The sequence below is a fragment of the Gossypium hirsutum genome, chromosome D09 (genome assembly GCF_007990345.1).
Source record: "Gossypium hirsutum isolate 1008001.06 chromosome D09, Gossypium_hirsutum_v2.1, whole genome shotgun sequence".
Classification (NCBI taxonomy): domain Eukaryota; kingdom Viridiplantae; phylum Streptophyta; class Magnoliopsida; order Malvales; family Malvaceae; genus Gossypium; species Gossypium hirsutum.
Window position 1 is genome coordinate 30,286,487 of NC_053445.1, and position 17,602 is coordinate 30,304,088.

General features: G+C 32.5%; 1 protein-coding gene and 2 long non-coding RNA genes across 4 annotated transcripts; 2 read left to right on the forward strand and 1 right to left on the reverse strand.

The window, feature by feature from the left end:
* Positions 1 to 2,594: 2,594 nt before the first annotated feature.
* Positions 2,595 to 5,794, reverse strand: LOC107891904 (uncharacterized). Of its 2 annotated transcripts, none has more exons than XR_001682349.2 (6): positions 5,469 to 5,794; positions 4,869 to 4,941; positions 4,675 to 4,740; positions 3,668 to 3,759; positions 3,371 to 3,569; positions 2,595 to 2,784 (listed from the first exon to the last, which is right to left on the reverse strand). It is a non-coding gene; the product is annotated as an uncharacterized lncRNA (long non-coding RNA). The 2 variants fall into 2 exon arrangements; XR_005917983.1 differs by having other exon boundaries at positions 2,870 to 3,569; positions 5,469 to 5,751.
* A 4,527-nt stretch (positions 5,795 to 10,321) lies between these two features.
* Positions 10,322 to 14,392, forward strand: LOC121220803 (uncharacterized). The gene is made up of 3 exons (XR_005917984.1): positions 10,322 to 10,516; positions 10,626 to 10,713; positions 10,810 to 14,392. It is a non-coding gene; the product is annotated as an uncharacterized lncRNA (long non-coding RNA).
* Positions 14,393 to 14,728: 336 nt separating this feature from the next.
* LOC107892963 (1-aminocyclopropane-1-carboxylate oxidase homolog 1) lies at positions 14,729 to 17,173 on the forward strand. The gene is made up of 3 exons (XM_016817974.2): positions 14,729 to 15,716; positions 15,798 to 16,119; positions 16,465 to 17,173. Exons 1-3 carry the CDS (start codon positions 15,163 to 15,165, stop codon positions 16,717 to 16,719), a joined length of 1,131 nt encoding a protein of 376 aa, XP_016673463.2. The 5' UTR covers positions 14,729 to 15,162; the 3' UTR covers positions 16,720 to 17,173.
* Positions 17,174 to 17,602: the final 429 nt, after the last annotated feature.

The following is a 17,602-nucleotide window of genomic DNA, read 5'->3' on the forward strand; positions in this document are numbered from 1 at the left end:
TTGCACACAAGTACGGATGTCCAAGGTTTCTAATTTTGCCTAATTATATACATATTCATGTGACTATTTATATTTTTTCTAGCATCTATTATTTCTATTTTCATCATAACTTCTTGTTTTATAATACTTTTGTACTTTGTTCACATGTTATTTTAATTTGTGTACTATTTTTGGGTAATAACAATTTTCTTTTTTGTTTTGTTGCTTGGGGACAAGCAAAAATGTAAGTGTGGGGGTATGATGAGTCATCACCATGTGATTGTTTTGGAATATATCTTACTTACACTTGCTTGGTTTCCTGACGCATTTTTATATGTTTTAAATTTATTTTAGTGATTTGATCTCTTTTTTGTTTGTATTGCAAATATTGTGTATTTTTAGTGTTTTCATGCATTTAGTTTCAACAAAATATTCCATGTGGAATTTGCATGTAAAACAAGTTTGGGAAGAAGACGTCAATACATGGAACCATGAGATTAAATGCACTAAGCCTAAAGTTGATCCAAGATGATGAGTGAAAGTTCAAAGCTCAAAAGATTTTTTTTTTAATTTGAACACATTCAGAACTTTCAGTCGAAACACTTCCTAGTGTTTCAATCATGCCTCGAGCCTTAGGACTCCATTTTGAGTGTGCCTTATATCTTCGAAAAGGGGATTTGAATATCTATTCAAATATTGGAACACCAAAACCAAAATGCATCAAGAAGAAATCCAAAAGTAAAGATATGGTTACAAGTTTCACATTGATGGATAGTTTTGATGCATTTTCTTATTTGGCTCATATCTCCTAACAAAATTGGAATCTGAAGTTGAAATTTTTACAACATATAGACACGATACAGACCATCAATCAACTCTCTTTGACTTTTCCCATTAAGAGTCGTTAACTTGGACAAAAGGAATCATCTTTTAACATGTGAAAAATGCCTCAAAAGATGACAAAGAAGTAGGCCTAGAAATTTATTATTAGCAAGTCCTTTATATTTTCATTTTCCTCTTCACAAATCTCTATAAATAGCCTTTCATTTCAAAATAGGAGGCATCTTGAAGTTGAGTTCAAGATCATTTGCTTGTTAAGTTTTTGTTTGTTTCATTATTCGTGTAAATTTTCAAGTTTCTTATATCTAATAAGTCTATTTCATCTCAATTTGAGTTGTTTACTTTTGCTATGTTATTTTAAGTTTTCAATATTTAGGTGAAAGGGTGAAACTCTTGGGAAATATTAAGATAAATTCCATACTCATCATTTGAGCTAAAATTAATTATCAATCACTTGTTATATCATACTTGTAAAGTAAGATATTTTATTTGTTATAGACAATATATGGCACAATGAATGCTTGGATAAATTAACCTTAATTTTTTTAGACATAAAAATTGGTGTAATAAATATTTGAAATATTTTTATAAGTTTTGAAGTTACCAGGTGATTATAATACCATATGGTTGGACTAAACTTAAATAGTTGAACTGTCATATTGCACCATCCTTTGCTTATGGATTCATTTGCTAAATTCTTGGACTTATTGGACAATAATTTTGGACACTTCATTGATGGACATACCTTTGCTCATGGATTCATATGCTTAATTAGCGGGCGTACATTGCTAGATCATCCGATTAAAACCTCCATTTATGTGTGTATTCTAATTGAGTAATAACATTGAGTATTAAATTTTAATCTTAATATGACACTAAGAGTTGATCCTCTAACCTCAGCATATTTTCCTCCAGGTATTTGTTTTAATTTTCTTGTCTTGACTTTTTATTTTTAGTATTTCTAGCTACTATTTTCATTATCAATACTTATTTCAAAGTTAAGTGTTAAATTTTTGTTCTAGCATAATACTTGTAATCTTGTAAGTTCTAATAAACTTCTCTGTGGATCGACCTTAGACTCCCGAGATTTTATTACTTGAATATAACCTAAACTTGGGTTGTAGACCAAGAAAGTCACTGTCACAATGTGATATGATTCCCAACCCATCCATCCACTACACACCACGAGTTCTCCAAAACCCATCTACCAAACTCCAAACATTGCGAGCTGAGCTCGATGTGGTTAAACCATCATTATAAACAATGCAGTTATATTGCCAATCTTAATACAATGCACTGACAACGTTAATACAGACTTAATTTTCCCCCATTACTCCATGAATCTCCTCCGTCATCTACAGTATCCCATCCCATGCATATGCATTATGTCGTATGAGATGCAAACTAGAACTTGTTTCCATTATAATCACATTTCAGAGGCATAATCTATACACCTTCATTATCATTCATTTCCATATGCTAATGACACTTGTAACACCCCAAACACAACCTAAACATTATGGCTAGATCTAGAGAAGTCACCATGATCAATTATGAAAACTCATAAATAAATTGAGGCTTGTAGAAAACGCTAGTTTTTGACAAATACAATCCCTAGTTTATTTTAAAGAAAACCCATCTCTTTTACTTATTTTGTAAATTTTGTTGATTAAATTTATGTTTATAAAACACTTATGTTTGCAATGAAACTCTTAGTAAAATTTAGTTTTGAGAAACGCGGTTTGTTTTCAAAAATTCAACATTTTGCTAATAGATTAATTATAATTTAAAATGATTAAACGATTCAAAAAACCAGAAAACCAAAAGTCCAAAACAAAAATAGTCCCAAGAGTCCAAAATAGTCCAACAGTATCAAAATGGAGTAAACAAAGTTTAAAGTAACACAAATTAAATGTGTTTATTTGAACTCCCGTCGCACCGACCCGTCCTATGTCTAAGGATTACCTGAGAATCAAGCAAATAGAGAATGAGCTTACAAGCAGTGTGTAACTCACTATAATTAAAATAGTAGATAAAATTCCAGACGTACATTCAGATACCAATTAGACGAATTTCATAGACAGAAATAGAAACAAATGCATATCAGATACAGATACAGATTAATTTCCTACCCCATCTGCTACACACCAGCTCTGACCATCCCTGCACACCAATTAGGGTATTAAATACCCAACTAGCCCTACACACCAATTAGTGTCTGTATGACACTTTTCAGAATATTTGTAGCCTAGCTACCAGATCAATAGGCGATATACCGCCAAATATGGATATACGTAGCTGAGCCACGAAATTAGGCAGATAAATTAAACTATCAGCAATTCCTCCATAAACATATTTCTCACCCCAATGCATATGCAAAACTAGACAATATCACATATGTGCACGACATGCATGTTTTTCACATCAGATTAGATCATACCTAGCATATAACAGAACATGCTATCACATATAACATACTACTCATCCGTTTGCTAGTCATATTAAACAGTAACAGAGTATCAAAAATCATGGTTTATAGGCAATTTTATACCATACGGGCCCTACAGAAGGGTTATATTCGATTCGCACGACAACCACAACCCTAGGGAAAATTTTCAGAATTTAGGCCCACACGCCCGTGTGGCATCGACAGTCTCAATTTTGGGTTTCAGTCGTTCGCTAATTTCTTGAGTTTTCGTTACACACTTCATCTGATTTTGATGCGAGTGCAACCATGAGATTTCCAAAACCTAAAAATAATAATTAAACCACCAATTAAGACGATTCCCACACCCAATTCACAAAAATTGATATATCAAACATCAAATTTTAAACGAAGAATTTCAACCTAAAACCCAAATTTGACTCCTTATCTTCAAGAAACAGCAGAACACCAATGATTCTAGGTTTCTGAAGAATTAATTGCCTTGCCAACTTCACCTAGAAAGTCAAACAATTAATCATACAGAACATATTTAACCCACAACTAACAAAAAGAACAATAAGAACAAACTCACTTAATACAAGAGAAAACTTAATGGCACATACACAAGTAATTGATTACGCTTAATGACAATTGGATTTGCAGAAAGAAAAGGAAAAGAACAAAGTGTAGAACCGCACAAGAAAAAAAAAAGAAAAGAAACTAGCAATTGGGAAAAAATAAAAGTGGGAACTGAGGGAGAGGAAAGTGGAGAATAAACAGAGGACACCTTACCACTAAACCAACAGGCTCATTTTATCACAAGTTTAGTGGAAATAGTATTTAAGTCAAATAAAAAGAGGTAGGGATAGGACCTCAAACACACATCCAATGCATTTAACCATTGAACCAAATCAATTACTTAGACAAAATATAACAAATCAAAACTTAGATTTTTGCAGCATTACAACACTTATCAAGCATTCCATTTCATAATCAATTCAATGAAATTCTAACATGCCTTATTTTCATAATAATTTCTTATGCAATTTAACATGTTACAAGAGGAATTTTTCAATGCGTGTATAACAAGCTCTCAACAATACATTCCATGGCATTTCACTTAAGCATACAATTCAACCATTCAATAGTTTTACTTTTGTAATATTAATACATGTTATGCATTCAACCAACAATCATTTTATTTTCAAATCATCCATGTTATTTCATACTGATACCACTCGTATAAATAGTCATTCGACCATGCTAATCTTGCACGAATTCCATTTAATTAGGGCTTGAAATGTACCTGATTTGACCACCTTAAAATTGTTTCCTTAGCCATTTAAAAAGTCGGACCAACAAGGTTAAACATCAATTTAACCACTAAAAATATAATTTAAACAGTCAAGTTTACAGGTTAGAACACAAACCTTAATTTCACAAAACCGCAGTACTACTTGTGAAATCTGCGCTTCCTTCACCAAACTTAAACGTACCTAAACCAAAATCCAACTTTAATAGAGTTAGGATGTTGTCAAACCATCCTTAAAACACCCTCTAAGGGTTCAGGAAAATCAGTGTTACAGGGCCTTAATTACAAATCCAAATCAGTTGAATCAATTACAATGATATGGTGCGAAGCGAGAGCGCGGACGAAAAATGGCTTCACTGCTGTTCTGGGATGTTTAAATCAATGCCTAACACATTAAAATGCTAAAAAATCAGTAGCTAATCATCCATTTAAAACCTTAAAATTAGTAGCTAATCAATAGTTGATTAGGATAGGATAAAATAGATCTACCCTTGCCGGAAAATACTCGAAAAAATTGTGAAAAATTAGCAGCTCTTAATGGCAGATCTAGGAGCAAAGCACCAGCATAATTGGCCACAAAGGGGCGGTTTTGCAAAACACCAAGGAGATTTGTTTAAAAGCTGATAAAGGACTATCTTTAGACTTGAAAATTAGTAAAAATCAAGGCTGAAATAGTAGTGTATTTTACTAAATAAATCTCATATTGTTTCTCAATAAAAAGAAAAACTTTAGGGGTAACAACAACCACCGACGGTGGCAATTTTTGGGATAATTTGGGCAGTTCAAAAGGAATGTTTTAGGGCTAGAAATAATTTGTTAAAATTAGTATACAAAACATAAATTTTAAGATATGATTTTGAAAACAAAACAATAGGAAAATGGTGTAGAAAAATGAGAGAATCAAGCACTTACTCTAGCAAGTTAAAGGGGCGACAATGGAGATCTTTGTGGCAACAGTGCGATCCAATTTTTGAGTGGTTCAAGAGACTAATTCAAGGCTAAAAAAATAATGAAATAAAATCAAAAGGGAGGAAGAAAAATGACAAAAATTAGCACCAGTGGAGAAGGGAAGGACGCCAAGGAAAAATGAGTTTGGTGGGCGACACAATGAAGGAGAAAAGAAGAAAATTGAAAAAGGATAAAAGAGAAAAGGAACGGGTGGCTAGGGTTGGAAAAAGAATGACTAAAAGATGAAAAATAAATGAAAAAGTGATATTTATACCTAGGTTAACTAGGCATGGGCGGCACAAAAATAGGGGAAGGAGGAAAATTAACAAAATTAAGCTATTTTGCAAGGGAATAGAATCAAACTTGAATCCTTGAGCAAATTGCTTTGTCTCCTTATTTTCTTTTTAATAACTAAGCTAATAGCTCATTCTTGATACAATTTTACATTCTTTAAACCAAAAATATTGGATGTCACACATGTTATTCCGGTAGAAGAAATAGAAGTTCAACACAACTTTTCGTATGAGGAACCTTTAGAAATCTTTGCTTGCGAACTGAAAGAGTTGAGAAATAAACGCATGCCACTTGTGAAAGTTCTATGGAGCAGTTAAAGCGTTGAGGAAGCGACTTGGGAATCAAAAAATACAATAAGATCCCAATATCCCCACCTCTTTTCAGGTAAATTTAAGGACGAAACTTCTTATGGGGGAGAATTGTAACGACCTGGTTTCTAGTGGTGTTAAAAAATACGATTTTGGGACCCCGTTTCTATAAACTGAGTCTATAAATATTAAATAAAGATATTTTATTAAATAGGTGAATTAAATTTTGGATAAGTAATTTAGTTGAATTAGTCTTTAATTATGGCCTAGAGACTAAATTGTAAAGTCCAATCGTTATAGATTTTTAATTAGAAAATGCATTGAGGACTTAAATTGCAATTAACAAAATATTTAAAATAGCAAATAGAGCATATTAAAATATGGCATAGTGGACGGTATAGTGGGGAATGGTTAATTAAGAAAATTATTAAAAATTAACGAATTTAAACTAGTTTAATTAAGAAATAATTTTAGTATATAAATAAGAAAGTGGAAGAAAAGATGGTTCGCGTCATCTTCTTCATCTAACATTCGAAATTAAAGAAAGAAACCCTAAGGAGTTGAAACCTTTCACCAAAAATTGGTTAGTGCAATTTAGTCATTTCCTTGTAACTTTTATGTTTTTGCGGCCATGGGAGCTCGATTTAGCTAGCCCATGTACCAATTTTTAAAACTTTTAAAGCTTTAGGAAGTTTTCATTGTTGATTTCTTAAATTTTTAGGTGTTAAATTGATAGATTTTAATATTAGATGTGAAAAAGGACTAAATTGTAAAGCTTAATTGATAGTTTTATACATTGGGGACTAAACTAAATAAATTGTAAAATTGACTGTAGATATAAGAAATAGAAAGTACCTAATGAGTAATAGTGAGAGCTTTTAATTGAAATTTAGGTTAATCCCGGTGTTAGAGACTAAATTGAATAAATTGTAAATTTTGCATAAATTGATAATGGATTTTGAATTGGTTGTATATTAATAGTGTTGTATGTTTATGTTAATTTTTAGCTAACATTGACTCAGATTCTTTGAGAGGGAAAGGAAAATTCAAAGTTGTCGATAAATAGCTCAGAGTTTTTTATTTGTAATTCTATAATTCGAGAATCTTTTAATTGTTGCGTATTTATATCATTCTACATTATATGAAGCTTGAGTACAATATGCATGTTTAGAACTGGTTTGGAAAGTTGCAGGTTTTAACTATAATGGAAAATTTGTAGAAACCAATATGTAACGTCAAACGTATTATGACGCAATGAGAAATGACCTAGAATGTCCTATTGATACGAGAAACCCTGTCACCTCGACGAGGCCAAAATAGCAAGTGACGTCATGACATCAAGTTGCCTAATTTCATGATGTGACAAACTGTGCGATAACACCTCAACATGAAAATGTGATGTCACGACATTAACCCTATAATTTGAATATTTTACAATTCAATCCTAATTTGGCCTCGGGATAACTTTAAAGGTTTTTATAAGCTCATATAAAACCCGAAATGTATAATTTCCATTTTGTTTTCGTATAATTTTTACATTTGAATGTTAAATTGTTTGAATTGTGTTTAATTGATCGTAATTACTCCCACAACGAATATGGCACATTGTAGCTCAGACTTGGCGACTGGGTCGAGTATAGAGTGGTACAAATTTCATTTTTTTTTCTCTTTAACATGTTTTGCATTTAAAGTCTATTCATACTTATAAATGAAATGACTTACTAATGTTCTAGAATGAACAAAATCTTTAAAAAAAATTATTCATACTCTCATTTTGTTATTTTGTTGACATTCCGATACAAAATGTTGTTCTATAAGAAATATATGAATCTTGCAACCAATTATTTTCCATCAAGGTATACTTACAAATAACCTATTTCTATTCTAGCTCAAGCTCATCAATTGTAACTATATCATGAATACAATAGTGAAGTTCATCATGAAACAAAGGATATTTATCATATACATATATATAATATATGTGCCAAATGTTCTTGAAGTTTTTGTAAATATGAAACATGCATAATCTATGAGTAGAATTAAGCAATACATGTGCAATTAACTTATCCATAGGTTTGTCCTCATTTGTGATAACAATAGTCAGTGCATAACCAAGCATCTTCTCAAGCCATATAGTTAGAAACCATATATAAGATTCTACAGTTTCATTTACTAATAGAGCACATCCAAACATTATTGATTATTGATGATAGTTTACCCCAGTGAATACTGCAAAAGGCATACCATAATGACTTGTTAGATACAGCATCAAAAATGACAACATCTCCAAAGTATTGGTATACCGTTATCGATCTCACATCCACCCAAAAATAGTTTCCCATGTGACCGCTATAATCAACTTGTGAAAGCTCTGAAGCAATATTTACAAGCAAAATCAAGCAGTGCTAGAAGTGGTGTTTAAGAGTAGTGCCAACTACTTTAGGCACTAGTGATGAACAAGGTAGGAAACTATGAAACACGATGTGTTTACATAGTTTGGTTTCCCTACGTATGCTAGGTTTTTCTTAGAGAGATAATCCACTATCTTAGTAACTCCTACAACAAGTGATTGCAACCTCTAACACTTACCAGATTGGACTCCTTGTTTTTGCACCTAAGATTTAGAGAATTCTCCTCTAAGTTTTCCCCTTGAAAACTTAGTACAATAATAAATTAGCACACTTGATTTAATATTTAATGGACTCACAAGAAACGTTTCTCAATGAACAAGAACAAGTGCTTTCTGCTCAATACATCACCTATATAAGTCCCCTCAATTTATAAAGAATTGAAACATGCTAACATACTATATCAATTAAAATCAATCTTCCCATAAAATCAATAAACTCAGGATAAATCTTAACTCTTCAAAATATGCTTCCAAAATTTTCCTACATCTTTTAGGGAAAATACTGAAGATCCTTGTAACAATTAGATTGGTTTTTATTTTTTGGATTGTAATGATTAAATTACATTCAAACTTCTACTACTATTTCCCACGAGTAAATTACCAAAAAAAAAGGTCGAAAATTAAAAAAAATTATATGTTTAGGTCATTTTCTCGAAAAATGACAAGAATGGGCCAATTTTACGAAAACGCTTCCACCTGGCAACGTTTTCAGGTGAAATGCAGAAAAGTACATCTATGTGGAAGCGTTTTCAGCGTATGTGCAGGAAAATATTTCTAGCTAGAAGCGCATGCACCACATAAGCTGAAAACACTTCCAAGTGGAAGCACTTTCCCCCAACCGTCAACACCTCCAAAGACTCTTTTCCCTCAAAGACTATTTAGTTAGTTGTTGGGACCAATGGCTCCCCTCCCCACAGTGGTCATATTTTCATTTCTATATAACACCCCCATTTCATTTCTCTATTCAATTCAATCTCAACTCTCTCTCACATTCTCAAATCTCTCTTAAATTTCTCTCATTTCTTCATAATTTCTCACTAAAAATTTATTTCTCTCCCAACTCAATATTTTTAAAAGAAATTGTCTTAAGTTTTTCATAAAATACTTTTTATATTACAATTTATTTCGAGTTTTCTAAAATTAACAATGGCACATCTCTAATCCATTTAGATGAGAAGCACATTTTCGTCGATTAATTGCAAATGGTAAGAATTTTTTTTATTATATTTAATGTAATTTAATTTAAATATTTTATTGTTATATTGGAATTTAATATTTTGTATGTTTTTATATATATAGGCGAAAGATCGAATTTCGGAGACATATATTCGTAATTTACTCGCTCTTCCATCACCCTTATCGACCTTTACCTAAAAGATGTTAGATTTTTGCATGTGGCCCTTATTGGTCAGTGGTGTAAATTGGACCCCACACTTGTAAGTAGGTTGGTCGAAAGGTGGAGACCAAAGATGCACACATTCCACATTCCATGCGGCGAATGCACTATCACTCTAGAGGATGTGCAATTACTATAACATCCTAAATTTTAGCTTAATAGGAATGAAAAGTATTTCAAAGATGAGTAATTATCCTAGTGGTTAAAATAAAAATGATGAAGCATGAAAATAAAATTGAGTCCCAAGTTCTATTCCTTTCCCTTGCAAATAATTTAATTTTGCAAAAATCCTTTTTTACTTTTAATTAATTTGATCAGCCTTTAATTGTTTTTACTACACCCTAGTTGCCTCTCCCTTTCTTCTCCTCTCTTCTCTTCAATTTTTTTTCTTTTTCTTCCTCTTGTTGCCGTTACCCAAACCACTTTGAACCACCATCTTTTTTTTCTTTTCTTTTTCCAAAAGATCTTGCATCATTCACCCGTCCTTCTTTCTTCCATTTTTTTTCTCATTTTTCCAGCCATAAATCTAAAAATCTTTGGCCTCCAAGAACGATTCCCATTGTCGCCCAAGAAGTGCCATTGCCACCTTTCTCTTCTAGCTTATGTAAGTGCCTCTTTTTGTTAATTTTCTTAATGGATCTTTTAATGGAATACCCAATTTTGTAGATCTAGAATTGGGGGAAATTTTAATTATTTTATGGGTTTTTTTTCAGCTTATGAAATTATTTTCAATTGACTTTCTAAATCAACCCAGATTTGCCACCATTGGTGGTGGTGTGTCGTGCCTAGAGGAACCAAATGGTGGTTGTCATTTTCTTTAATTTCTCTCATCTCTTTCCAGCAATATTTTGGTTCTAAAAAACCTAACTAATCACTCTTTAATCATATGTTCCTTAGGGAAATTCAATCTTGATCATCTGAAGATTCAGATCTGACAATTTGGGACACGAAAATGTGGTAGTTTGTCAGCTATTGCATAGTTTTGACTTAATTGTTGGGGAAATTGGCAATTGATTGGATTAAAGAATTTTGTGATTATACAGCTACTTATTTTTCAATATTTAATGGTGTTAAGTGCCGATCCAAACACCCCAAACTAACAGTGAAGCCGTTAGACGTTTGCGCATACGTTTCACATCAAACTAGTGTAAGAGACGTAGTTAATTTGGATCCGAAAAATCTTCATAAATATGCTATTTGATTTCAACCCATACGAGGGTGTTTTATGGCTGATTAAAAGGTGTATTAATTCAATAAAATATTTCTTTTTAATTTAGGCTCGATTTAAGGTCTTAAAGAGAAAGTGCAGGTTTTGTTAGTGTGCTGCAGTAGTGCAAAATAAGGTGTGAGTCCTAACTTGTTAACTTGAATGTTTTGATAATGTTATATATGATCTAAATGTGGATTAAGTTTGTTTTTCAGACTTAGTTAATTGACTAAGTGAATGTGTTAAAGTGGCAAAATGAGGTACGTTACTAGCCTCGACTAAATGGCAGATTTGCAAAATTGTTTGGTTGACTTTATAGTTAATTGTTTGATTTTGATATAAAAGGTTTGTTGCGATGATGTCTGATTGATTGTATGTATAGCATTTTTATTTTGGAAATTAATACTAAATGCCCGAAATCTTGTTGGATAAAATGTCATGAAAAATATTGAATGGAAAAACTGGTATACATGTACTGGAAATATTTCCCCAAAGTGTTAATGATTGATGATATGATTAAATGTCACCATATTGATTGTGAAACTGAACGATTGATTTGTGAATATTATAATGATGGCATGTAATCTATGCTACTGAAAGAATACATATGAAATGTGCATTTGATTGAAATATTGTATGACACATCGCATGTGTATGGGGTGGGATATTTAGCCTGCAATTATTTGTAATCGATGCACTGCACCGAAAGTACCGTAGATATTGGTGATTTTATTGCATTATATCTTAATTGACAGAGTATTTGCATTATGTTTATATGGTGGTTTAACCACATCAAGCTTTGCTCACACTATTTTGACTTTGGCAGACGAGTTTTGGATAACTTGTGAAGTCTAGCGAATGGTTAGGGTAGAAATTCATTCTTGCATTATGAAATGTCCATAACTTATGCTATTATTGAAATGGTTGTGATGAATATGTTACACGAATGTTCTAAGTGATTGATCCTAAACGATTGTTTTATGTTCTTATTGATTAAACTCACGTTGAGCTTGTTAGCTCACCCAATTACTTCAAGCCTCTCAGGTAATAAATGAGATGAGGATCAAACATGGCATGCGGACGTACAACGGCCGTGTGTCAAGCTGTGTGCTAGGTCATGTGGTAGGTCGTGTAACTCACTGTTTAGAATTAGAGTCACACGAGCCAAAGACACGGACGTGTGTCCAGGTCGTGCGACTCACCATTTTAGAATTAGAGTTACACGGGCTAAAGACATCGGGATGTGCTAGGCCGTGTGGACCACATGGGCTAGCCACCCAGACCGTGTGAATCTATACGAGTGTATGGACCAAAAATTAGAATTTGTTTCCTAAGGTCGTAATCGTTGTTCGAGTCAACCGTGGGCTTATTGTAGGACCTATATGATCTAAAACAAGCTATAAAACTTGATAATCGATGATTGATTGACGTATAATCCATTATCTGTATGTATGTCTGATATGATATTAGTTAAGTAAGTATGATTTATTAGCGTATAAGTTGTTTTTGTTAGGACGTGTTTAAGGTATGTGATTTATTCAGGTATGATCCGTGCTTTGTTAATTTTGATGATTCATTTTTATGTTACTAAGTTAGATGAGAACATGTGATATACGAATATATTTTTGTGTCTGGTACTAATTCTGATATGTAACCATGCATGTGACTTCATGGCAAATATGATATGATTCATTAATATTTGATCAATCTATCCTGCAAAGAATGGAATCCCATGCCTCATGTTTCTGTTATTGTATGACAACATGTCCTACATGCTTATCATTCTGATTCTGAATATGCAAGCCATAACATATTGCATGGGTTTCGGGATGATGTGAACGGAGGAAGTTTTTTGGCAGTGTAATGATCTGCATTATCAGGTGGGTTATCCATAATTCTATCTGGAAACATGTCTGCAATTATAGTGGCTTAACCACATATATCTGATCTGGCAGTTTTAACTGCAATTTTGGTGGCACTGTCTACAATTATATGTTGGTGTGATTTGGTTGGATGAGTTATGGGAACTCTATTTTAGTGTGTAGTGGAGTTGGGTAGGATGTTTTTTGATAATCTGCATCCTGATTTTCTGAAAAACACCACATTGGCTTAATTATATATCTTCTATTCTGTTATAAAATTGTTATGAAAATCTCTGTGATACTTTGATTTGTTCCACTCCGATTAAATGATTGATACGAAATTCTCTGCATTGTCTGACTTGTATATTGTGTTTTGTTAATCTCTGTTTGAGTTTAGTTATATACTGAGCTTCATAGCTCACCTTTTTGTTTTATCTTTGTCTGTTTAGGTAAACTTCTAACTTAGGATCGGATGACGTATGAGAGCTCGGATATTTTCGTCCTTAATGTAAATATGGTTATTTCTGTTATTATTTGTTTTGAACTTTTGAGTCTATAATTTGTAACATCTTTTGAACTCATTTTGGGTTTTTGTTAATTTGTCGGTAACTAATATTTTTAAGCGTGAAACTGCAAAATTACTCAAGTCGACAAAATGAATTTTGGTTTTCAAAAATAAAACTCCAAAAAGATTTTTTGCAGCAAATTAAGTAGTTTCCTAAGTGTTTTCTGTAAATGAACAGATAGTTTTTCAATGGTTGTTTTCCATTTTCGTATTTGCTAAATACTTATTGGGAATACTTTTCCAAACGAGTCAATGTAATCTCTTCAGATTTGGCCACAACTTCTTGGCCAGGTTTGGGATGTTACATTTAGTAGTATCAGAGTCAGGTTGCAAAACTTGAGCTATGGCTTTTGGGTTCAAAAATTTCACTGAAAAATGTTTCAAGTACAATGAACTTCTGGTTGACTTTTATATTTTGGTTTATGAAAAGTGTGTTCAGATTTTGATTATTTTCAAGTCTGTAGAAAAAGAATCTGAGACTCCGACGTCGATCCTGTAAATACCTTTACTTTAGTTATAATATTAGATAAGCTAGCAAAACTTTACTGGTAGGATTACTCTATCCTAGCTAAAGACTATGGAAATTCTGTGAAAACCACTGCTAAAGCTTTAGGCCTAGGATTTTAATAAACATAAGCTAACTCATAAAAAATTATGAAAGTGTAGATTAGTATAATAAGTACTCATGGTCATGATGTACAATGGCATGCTAGACAGAGTTGAGTGACTCAAGCCGAATTCTCTTCTCGGTGCAATGCATAACACAAATACAATAACTAATTATTATTTAAACCTAAATGATTACAACTATTATTTACAAATTTTAAAATAGGAGATTTTATTAATTTTAATTTACAATCCCACATAATAAAAAATTTTGCTTAAAAAATAACTTGCTTTTTTTATAACAAAACTTTCCATTTTCAATCAAATATTAAATGTGTGTGTTTTTTTTTCTCAAGTTGTTTCCTTTTATGTAAGTTTTCTCTTTTAACTTAACTTTAGATTTATATTGTTGTCATATTTTTTTATCTTTTAGGGTCGAAAATGTGAAATTTCCTTTTGTGTTTATCCATTCTATTTTACAAGGATAAATATACATTTTGGTATGTAAATTTAGTCTCAAGGTTCAAATTAGTATTTAAGTTTTTTTTTGTCCAATTGGGTACCAAAAGTTAGTTTTAAGGTTCAATTTGGTACCTCAATTTTTTTGGTCCACTTAAATACATAAATTTAACTTTTTGGTTCAAAATGATACTTGAATTTAATTTCGTAGTTCAAATTTATTCAAATAACTAAGTGCTAATTGGACAAAAAACTAAGTTTATGTACCAATTTGAACCAAAAAGGCAAACTTAAGTACCTAATTTTTTCGTATCAACTATACTAAATAACTCTAGGCCCAACATGCAATGGACACTTCTACCCAAGTCTCGATCTTTAAATCCAAAAAGAAAAAACAGAAGAAAGAGGCGTAACGCTAACGCTAACCTATCTGATCTTTATCTTCATAATAAATGTAGATAATCAGTATTGTTAAAAAAGAAGAAGAAGAAGAAGATAATCAGTGTGTTAGAAACACTCAAGGCTCAAAAAAAAAGTCAAAGCTCTTGAAAATGGCTGAAATAAAATCAGAACCAGCTGAACAATCCATTTACAATCGGATAAACGAATTGAAGGCTTTCGATGAAACAAAATCAGGAGTGAAAGGCCTGGTAGATTCAGGTTTATCAAAGATTCCGACCATTTTCATCAATAAAGAGTACAAGCTTGAGAGAAACAACAACATCCATAACCAGAAATCTGGAGGCTCCACCAACAATGGCGGAATCCCGATCATAGACTTGACCGGCGTCGACGATGATCCAAATTTACATCGCGAAATAGTGAAGAAAGTTGGAGAAGCTTGCGAGAAATGGGGTTTCTTTCAAATAATCAACCATGGGATTCCGGTAACGACTTTGGATGAAATGATGGATGGGATTCGGAGGTTTCATGAACAAGATAAGGAAGCTAAGAAAGAGTTTTATTCTCGAGATATAACCAGGAAAGTGTATTATAATAGTAATTTCGATCTTTATTTGGCTGAAGCAACCAATTGGAGGGATACTTTGAGTTGCGTTATGGCACCTCGTGGACCTCTTCCTCAACAACTGCCTGCTGTTTGCAGGTAATTCTTTATTATTATTATTGACGTGTTCCACTGTTTCATTTCGTTAAAACTCATATACGAAGCCAACTCAATTTGCAGAGATATATTCATAGAATATCAAAACAAAGTGATGAAATTAGGGCATACTTTGTTGGAATTGTTCTCGGAAGCTTTAGATCTGAACCAGAGTTATTTGGAAGATATTGGGTGCGGTGAGGGACTGTTTGTGATGGGCCATTACTACCCACCGTGCCCTGAACCGGACTTGACATTGGGCACGAGCAGTCACACAGATAGTGGCTTCTTCACCATACTTTTACAAGATCAAATCGGCAGACTTCAAGTCCCCCATCAAAATCAATGGCTTGATGTTAATTCTATACATGGAGCTCTTATTGTAAATTTGGCCGATATGATGCAGGCAAGTCCACCTTACCTTTAACCTTAATATGACAATTACAGTATTTTTGTCGGTATTAATTATAATTAAGGCTTTGGATATTCATTTTTTCATATTTTAAGATAAGAGTTATGATTTTCATGAATTTTAAAATACGTAATTTGATATATATTTAACCTTCATACTTAAGTATATATTAGTTATGGTTGTATGAACTTTTCTTATATTCCATTATATAGATTTTGAGACATTTATATATAATGTACATTTTATTCAATAGATTCTAGATTATTGTGATTTTAGAAAGTGAATATTTTTTAACATTTTTCTTATATCTATTCTAATTGTTTTTTAACTTTTATGCAGTTAATATCTAATGACAAATTTATTAGTGTTCATCATAGAGTGCTTGCTAATACAAGAGGCCCAAGAGTTTCGGTAGCAAGTTTCTTTAGAACACATCTTCCACCAGAGAATGCTTCAAGGCTTTATGGACCAATCAAGGAATTGATATCTCAAGAAAACCCTCCACTTTATAGGGAAACTACTACCAAAGACTTTGTGTCAAACTACTACTCCAAAGGGCTTGATTGTAAAACTCTTCAATACCTTAAGTTATGAGTTGCTCATGAACCTAATTGAACTATTTTCGAGCTTATTTCCATCTTTTGCCGAGTTCTATGTTTACATTATAAGACATTCACCAAGGCTTGTTGCACCTTCATTAGCCTAGTTTGTATAGATGATGCCACGTCCTCTGAGTTCTCTTTTGAGGTGCTTTTCTTGCCCCTTGTCACAACTCCTTGATTCTCCATCATGCCTTCTCTTCATTACCAAATAATGCCTCTAGATCCCAAGCTTCTTCATTGTTAGAAGTAATAATATTCCTTTCAATAGGCTTTTTCTTCGACCAGCAAGCTCTTGCCATGTAACCTTTTTCCCACAATTATAAAAATTTCCTTCAAATTTTTTATTGTTGTTGTGGTTGTCCAAAACTCCCCCTTCATGAATGCTCCTTTTGCCTTGATAACCTTTTGACTTGTCATCATTTTTCTTGGATTAAATATCCTTTCAACTTTCCTAACATAAGGGTGCCTCTTCTTCATTCTTTAGCAAGACTCCTCCAATTTGTTTAGCTAATGCTTTTTTACCAGCTAACAAATTTTCAAATTCAACAAGTGATGGTTGATTTTACCATCCTGGTATAGCACCAACAAAACTCCTGTATTCTAGCTTCAAGTAATGAATGATGATTCATTTCATTCTAGTATCATTTATAGAAGCTTCAGATCCAACTCAGAAATCTCTCGACATAACATCTTTACTTTGTGGAAATATTGTATTATTAACATATTTCTTTGTGCCACTAACAACATTTCACTATTTAGAAGTTGGAGCTTTATATGATTTTTTTAGAAAACGACTTGGTGAGTGTATCTCAAGCTCTTTCGGAGTTTTGGCATCACGTATGTCTTCTAACACATCCTCCTCGACTGTTGTTTTT

What these genes read in the sequence shown, in the direction of transcription:
- LOC107892963 (XM_016817974.2), top strand. Translation starts at nt 15,163, where the DNA reads ATGGCTGAAATAAAATCAGAACCAGCTGAACAATCCATTTACAATCGG. An exon ending in CAACTGCCTGCTGTTTGCAG is followed by an intron (nt 15,717 to 15,797) that starts GTAATTCTTTAT and finishes CTCAATTTGCAG; the next exon opens with AGATATATTCATAGAATATC. An exon ending in ATTTGGCCGATATGATGCAG is followed by an intron (nt 16,120 to 16,464) that starts GCAAGTCCACCT and finishes ACTTTTATGCAG; the next exon opens with TTAATATCTAATGACAAATT.